This window comes from Neofelis nebulosa, chromosome 8, assembly GCF_028018385.1.
Source record: "Neofelis nebulosa isolate mNeoNeb1 chromosome 8, mNeoNeb1.pri, whole genome shotgun sequence".
Lineage (NCBI taxonomy): Eukaryota > Metazoa > Chordata > Mammalia > Carnivora > Felidae > Neofelis > Neofelis nebulosa.
Genome location: NC_080789.1, coordinates 10,366,509 through 10,373,507, shown reverse-complemented (window position 1 = coordinate 10,373,507; position 6,999 = coordinate 10,366,509). Strand labels below are relative to the sequence as shown.

The 6,999-nt window shown below is 65.0% G+C and overlaps 1 protein-coding gene across 4 annotated transcripts; it reads right to left on the bottom strand.

Moving 5' to 3' along the window:
- Nucleotides 1-6,097, bottom strand: SLC16A8 (solute carrier family 16 member 8). Of its 4 annotated transcripts, none has more exons than XM_058741317.1 (6): nucleotides 6,010-6,097; nucleotides 5,015-5,066; nucleotides 4,567-4,794; nucleotides 3,674-3,817; nucleotides 2,558-3,385; nucleotides 1-564 (listed from the first exon to the last, which is right to left on the bottom strand). In XM_058741317.1, exons 3-6 carry the CDS (start codon nucleotides 4,778-4,780, stop codon nucleotides 248-250), a joined length of 1,503 nt encoding a protein of 500 aa, XP_058597300.1. In that variant the 5' UTR covers nucleotides 4,781-4,794; nucleotides 5,015-5,066; nucleotides 6,010-6,097; the 3' UTR covers nucleotides 1-247. The 4 variants fall into 4 exon arrangements, with proteins under 4 accessions (XP_058597300.1, XP_058597301.1, XP_058597298.1 ...); XM_058741318.1 differs by having other exon boundaries at nucleotides 4,567-4,791; XM_058741315.1 differs by having other exon boundaries at nucleotides 4,567-5,066.
- Between the last annotated feature and the right edge of the window lie 902 nt (nucleotides 6,098-6,999).

Genomic DNA, 6,999 nt, shown 5'->3' with positions numbered 1-6,999 from the left:
TCGCGGCGGAGCTTTATGCACTTGAGTTTCACGCAGGCCCCGCCCCTGGCGGTGCACAGCCGCTGAGCGAGGGCAGGGCCTGGCCACGGCCTGCTGCGCAGACGAGGGAGGCGGCCCGCCCAGGACCCCAGGGGCGACCTCTGCAGAGCAGCCTGCAGTACTCCAGGCCCCCTCGGGACAGCCAGGGCTCTGAGAGGGTCGGCCCCGTTTCCAAAGTCACCAGCCACCTCGCCTAGTGCCGCCCGAGCTATACAGACTCGGGGTCCACGCCCAGCTCTGCCTCCGCCTTTGGTTCCCCCGGCCCAGCCCCGGGGCTTGGCGCCTCCAGGGCCTGGAGGCTGCCGGGCTCCTCAGCGCCGGCGGGCAGGGCCTCAGCGTCCTCTTGGGCCTCAGCGTCCTCAGTGTCGCTGGCCCCGCCCTGGGCGCCTTGGCTGGGCGGGGTGTCCTTAGAGCGGCGCAGGCAACACTTGGTGGCCACAGCCATGAAGATCCCAGCCAGGGCCACCTCAGAGCCGGCCAGGTAGAAGATGATCTCGTAGTTCTTCAGGGCGTCCACCAGGCGGCCTGGGGGGCAGGGAAGGGGAGGTAAGGGTCTGCCGGAGGGGGGAGGGGGGAGGGGGGGGGACTCCACCCACTGCCCTTCCCTGCAACCTCAGATAAAGGGCAGTGCCCTCCCTGGAGTAGGTGGGTTTACATTTGAAGGATGCAGACACCCACCCCGGTCTTTGTTCCCGTTTTACTTACGGACGCAAAACACCACCCGGGTTTTGCCATCTGAGACCTTAAAAACGTCACCACCTCCTGGGGCCTCCCTCAATTTCTTAAGTTGTGTGGACTCTTTGGGGAGGCAGCACCTTTCAGTTTACAGGGCACCCCCTCCACCCCCAGATCCAAGCCCCACACGTTCCCCGTAACTTGCCCAGCTAAGGAGTAGGGAGGGGACACTGCGCTTAGCCTCGCCCTCCTGGGGGTCCCCAACTCTTGCTCTTTCCACCCAACTTCAGGGGCCTGGCCCAGCTTTCCCTCCAGCTCCCTCCCGAGCCCCCTCCTGCCTCTGCCAGGAGGCCCCGGTTCCCTAGACTGAGCTTCCCTAGACTCTGTGGGCTCCGTCCTCTCTCGGCATTTTTGTGGCGGACCGCCCCAGGCTGTGACCTCTTGGTCTACAGCTCTGTGGCCTCGGGAGGCTTCCTTGTGTCCCCCCCCCCCCCCCCCCAGGCCGGCTGCTTACCTGAGTCCCTTTGAGCACCACTCCCAAACTTGCCTTCCTGCCCTGCCCAGCCAGCCACCAGTCCTGTCCCTTACCTCCCACACTTGGCCCTGCAGTGTCCTTCACTGTCTCACTCCCTGTTAGATCTACCCCCCCCCCCCCAGGTCACATGAGAAAATGGAAGAGGGCTCCCTGAGCCTCTGCAGATGGTGGGTGGGGGTGGGGGTTGTGGCTGTGGGTGGGGGGCTTGGAGGCCACCCTCACCCAGGTTAGATGACAGAGCTGGATGAGGCCACTCGGCCAGCCCAGCCCTGGAAGGAAGGGGCAGCTCACTCCACCTCAGGGGCAGCCTGGGTCCCAGCAAAGGTGGCTCCCCTCGGTCCCGCAGCCTGACCTCAGCGCTGCTCACAGGCAGGCCCCCTGCTGTCTCAGGGACGACCTGCCAACCCTGGAGAACCCTAATAGCCACCGCCCCGCCCCTTCCCAAGCTCAATTCCTGCCTCACTTGTGAACTGCCTCACAGTTTAGGAACACTGTCCCCTAAACGTGCCCTATGCTGTCATGTGTCCTCTCCTGTGGGGTCTACCCTGCTCCGTGAGGCTGCCTTCATGCCAGCCTCTGCAAGAATCCTTTCCTGGCCTCTCATGATGGCAATTTCCAAGAGGCAATGACTGCAGAGTGCCCAGGGGGCACGCACCGTGGAAGGCCCAGATCGTGTCGGGGCACAGCAGCTGCACCAAGCGAGGGCAGGGCCTGGCCGTGGCCCGCTGGACAGATGAGGAGGGAGCCCCTCCCTGGGCCCCTGGGTCACCACCCCATGTGCACACTGAGCACCCCCACTCTGCTCCTGGTCTCACGGCTGGTTCCTCAAACACACCGTCCCTACGTCCCTATCCTGGTCACCCTTAGAGGCTGGGGACGCTAAAGCACTAGGAGGCAGTCCTCCAAACTAAGGGCGTCTAGCACTGGGCAGGGCTCTGCTCAGTTTGGGGACTGCACCTGTACTAGACCTCTGTGCCTCAGTTCCCCCCATCTGCGAAAGGAGAATAAGCATTTGCACTTCACAAGGCCTTTGTGCCAACGCTTGAGATGACCCAGCGGGTCAGCAGCCGTCGATGGCGGGCTCTTCCGGGGCCTTCTTGGCCTCTCCGTCCCCACCCAGGGCTGGTAGTACTGGCTTGGAGGAGGGGTTCATTGGCCACGGGCAGCCCCATCCCCCACCCCACCCCCAGGCTGTCTCGGCCAATGGGTCCCTTCCTTTCATCCCTGGAAGCTCCATCTGGGACAGAGAGGGCACTTTCTTCCATCTAGAGACATTAGCCCGTCACCCCCTCCTCCCGAGGGGCGCACCGGCAGAGGGGGGTCCAATGAGCACAGCCACGGCCTCGACGAGCAGCACCAGGCCCAGAGCACTGGGAAAGCGGTGCGACCCCACGGCTGCCATGAGCACCTCGAACTGCAGCGCGCCCACCATGCCGTACGAGAGGCCGAAGGCGACGCAGAAGGCGACAAGGGCGCCGTAGGAGCGCGCGCGCGCGCTGCTCAGGTCCGTGAGGCCATTGGCCATCAGGGCCAGGCTGAAGAGGTAGGCGACGTGAGGTCGTAAGCGCGCCAGGCCCGCCAGGGCGCCGCACGCTGGCCGCGCCACGATGTCTACGAAGCCCACGATGGACAGCAGGAAGGCGGCGTCGGCGTCCGGCACGCCCGCGTCCTTGGCGTAGTTCACCAACAGGATGGCGGGCACGAAGAGGCCGAGGGCCATCAGGAACTTGGTGACGGCGTACACCCCGAAGGCGCGGTCGGCGCACACGGCCACGTCCAGCAGGCGGCGGCGGGTCCGGCCGCCAGGGGGCGCCTCGCGCAGGCGCAGCCCGGCGCGGTCCGCTTCCGCCTCCCCAGGAGCGTCGTCCGCGCTGTCGCCGCGCGGCCGCGGGCCGGGTCCCGGCGGCGGCCGCATGACGGCGCCGCAAGCGCAGCAGTGCAGCAGGAGGCCGCCGAGCAGCAAGAAGCCGCCGCGCCAGCCGAAGTGCTCGAGCAGCTGTTGGCCGAGCGGCGACAGCGCCGACAGGAACACGGGGCTGCCCGCCGCCGCCAGCCCGTTGGCTAGGGGCCGCCGCCGCTCGAAGTACAGCCCCAGCATGATGAGCGACGGCTGGAAGTTGAGGGCCAGGCCCAGGCCTGCGGGGCGAGGCGGCGCTGTGCCGGGGTCCCCGAGGGCGCCCCCACCCCAGCCCCGGGCAGGAGGGAGGGGGGGAGGGGGAGGCCCCGACGGGGCAGGCAGACCCCCGGGGGAAACTGAGCTGAGGGACGTCGAGGACCGCCTTTGGAGGGGAAACTGAGGACAGAAGGCCTTGCGGGGAAACTGAGGACAGAAGGCATTGCCACAAGGACTCCCGACCCCCCCCCCCCCCAACCTCACGGCCGGGCCCCGTCCGCGTAGGGGAGGTGAGCAGTGGCCGCCCTCACCTGTGAGCACCCCAGCCGTCAGGTATAGCTCCAGGAGGCGCGTGGCGAAGGATGCTAGCACCATGCCCGCCGAGGCCAATAGCCCACCCACCAGCATCACCGGGCGACAGCCAAAGCGGGTCACGAGGATGCTGGAGACCGGACCTGTGGACCGGGCACGGTCACCGCTCCGGTTGGACTAACCTCCTTTCCCCGTGGACACTCCGGGCTTTGCACCTCCCGGCCCCAGAAAATGGCTCAAAGGGATAAGGTCACCAGCGGTTCAGAGAGGGCAGCGTCTGGCCAAGGTCACACTGCTTGGCTGGGCCAGACCAAGGAGACAGTGGCCGGCGGAGGACTCACAGGAGGGACCCGTCTTGGGCCAGAGCCCCCATCCATCCCCAGTCCTCCTGAGAACAGGGAACCCCAAGCAGAAGAGGTGGACCCCACTCCCTTTTTTTATCTGCACAGCTGGAATCGCCCCTTGGGCTGCCCAGGCTCTTTCCAGAAGAAAGAGGAAAGCCTCCTCCTTTCCGCGAGGCTTGGTCAGGATAACGCCAGCATTTCCCCCACCGCAACAGGTGGTTAGGGCTCAGGGGAGCGGGGAGCCGGAATCTTTAGACCGATTTCCCCACCTGTACCACAGGCGGGCGCAGGTCTTTTGGCAGAACTGGAGGGGTCCTGCCGGCTGGCCAAGCTTGCCAGGTGTGTGGGCTCTTCCTGGAGCCACTGTTCCTTTCCTGCCCTTTCGTCCCCTCTCTCTGGTGCCAGTGTTCACAGGCAGAAAGTGGTGCCCGCGCCCTCCCCCGAGGGGTCTGGGGAAGGCTCATGGGGTCCGTGGCTCCTAGTCCCTGATCCCTGCTCTCAATCCCGGGCCCGGGGTTGGGGGAGGGACCCGCGAGGGGGGCGCTGACCCGTGCCGTAGAGCATGGCGAGCATGATGGAGGACACCCAGGCCGTGTCGCTGTAGCCCGCGCCGAAGTCGCGCATAAGGGCGCGGAAGAAGACGCTCACCGCCTTGGGGAAGCCGTAGGCGAAACCGGTGATCACGAAGCAGGCGCCCAGCACCGCCCAGCCCCAGCCGCCGTCTGGGGGGCCCGCGCCCCGCCGGGGGCCGCCAGTGCCCATCGCGGCTGCCTCTGCTGGCGGAGGGGGACGAGAGGGAGCAGCGAAGGTTTGTAGCCCAGACCAGAAAGGGGGATGGAGACCCAGCGTGGGGGAAACCGAGGCACGGGGCTACCCCTGCTCAGGGAATGAGCCAAGAAGGGAAACCCAGGCAAAACCTCACCCCAAGTGTCCCCTCCTCCAAGGGGCCCATGAAAGATGAAGGGGGGGCGGTGGTGGTAATGGAATCGCTCCCACCTGAGCCTGAACTTCAGGAAGACTCCCTCTGGAAGACTCCTTGCCCAGGGACCTGGTGGTGGCAGGAGAAGGGGTGCTGGTGAATGGGAGAGCTGGGTGGCCAGCGTGTGCCCCATGTGCTTGGGAATCCCCAGTGTCTCCAGTGTGCAGGTGTGAGGGTCTCAGCACAGAGGGACTAACCCCACGTGTGGGACAGAGAAGCAGGTGCCAGCTGCAAAATGGGTGGGGTTTATTTTCTTCCTTGGCCTTGCCGTATGTTCCTAATTTTTCTCAGTGATCAGAAATGACTATTGTCATTTAGGGGAAAAAAAGAAGAAGAAGAAAAGAAAAACCCAAGAACATGTAAGAACATCAGCCTTGCTTCAGGAGCAAGGGAGCCGAGTTCCGGTTCACCCCGGCTTAGCCATGGATTTGCTCTGTGACTTGGGCAGTTCCCCTTCCCTCGCTGAGCCTCTGTTTTGCCACCTGTAAGATGGGTGACGGATTATCCCAGGCCAACCAGGAGTCTTGGTGCCGGGGTGGGGGGTGATCAGATCTCTGGTTCCACTGGGCAGATAGGGACCTCTGAGGGGGCACCAAGAAAGAGAGCTTCTGCTCTCCAAATCCCTAGCAGCCTGCCCCCCCCCGCCCCCCCCCCCAACCCTACACAAGCAGAAAACAGCTCTAAGGCCTCTCACACTCTTGGCTCTCCTCCCAGGGGTCCACACAGCAGCCTCATGCACCCCCGTAACAGACGAGGCTGGTGGGCCTCCCCAGTAGGGGGGACCAACCCACAGCTGGGCAGAAGCCTCCTTCCCTCCCACCGCCCCTCTGCATGTGGGGTCTCCTTCCCGGCACTGGGGAACACCAAGATACCCGTGGGAATCTGGGACTCTGACCCTCTCTCACCAGGACGGGGTCCTGGCTTTTCCTGCCTGTTGTCCCCTCACCGCGGCCGCAGCCACTTGGAGGCCAGGACAAGGGGGTGGTCCTGGCAGCCCTCGCCCCACACTCACCTGAGCCGTCCTGTGGGTTTGGGCGTCCAGCCTCACATCTCCCGAGGCCTTCCGGGAGGGGTTGCCCCCCCCCACCCCGGTTCCCCCTTGAAGCCTAGCCTGAGGGGGGCGCACAGTCGAAGACCCCCCCCCCCCCAGGCTTGCCTACAGATCAGCCGCTGGCCAGACTCACCCACAGCTCACTCCCTCAGGCCTGGAGCTTAGAGTGTTCCCCACCCCCACCCCGCTAAGAGGCTTTTGCCTGGAAAGGGAGAAGGGACGGGGCAGTGACCGCAGCACAGGGCCAGGCTGGACCCCACGGTGGGGGTCCCTGTCTCAGGCCCTCCCAGCAGAGCTAGAGAGATAATGAGGCCCCTCCACTGGGCAGAGGACACACAGAGCCCTGCTCTGGTGGTGATGGGAGAGGAGGATCCTACTGGTGCTGGGGGCGCAGCCCTGCCCTGGAGAGACCCCGCCAGCCCTACTCACCTCAGCGCCTCGCCTGCCCCCCACCCCCAGACCACATTCCAGGAGGGGCCTCCCAGGCTTTCCCCTGGATCAGGCTAATCCAGGTCAGAGAGCCTGGGACCGAGGTGGGGGGGGGGGCGGAGGGGACAGAACAAAGGGCGCTGTGTCCCAGGCTGTGGCAGGGTGACTGCTGGTGGTCCTGGACCTTGGCCACTGCCACCCCTCCCCCTCTGGAGAGGCCACCACAGCAGCAAAGGGACTGGGCCAGAACTGGGTGGATAGACCCTGAGGGCTTCAGAACAGACCTAAAGATTTGCTTAAAATGCGGGATGTGACAGGTGCCCGGGGCGGGGGCTCAGTCTGCTGAGCGGCCGATTCTTGTCGGTTCAGGTCACGATCTCACGTTTCGTGGGTTCAAGCCCCGCATCGGGCTCTGCGCTGGGATTCTCTGTCTCCCTCTCTCTTTGCCCCTCCCTCACTCGCTCTCTCACAAAATAAATTAAAAAAAAAAAAAGGGATGTAAAGGGCTGTGAGTGAGCGAGT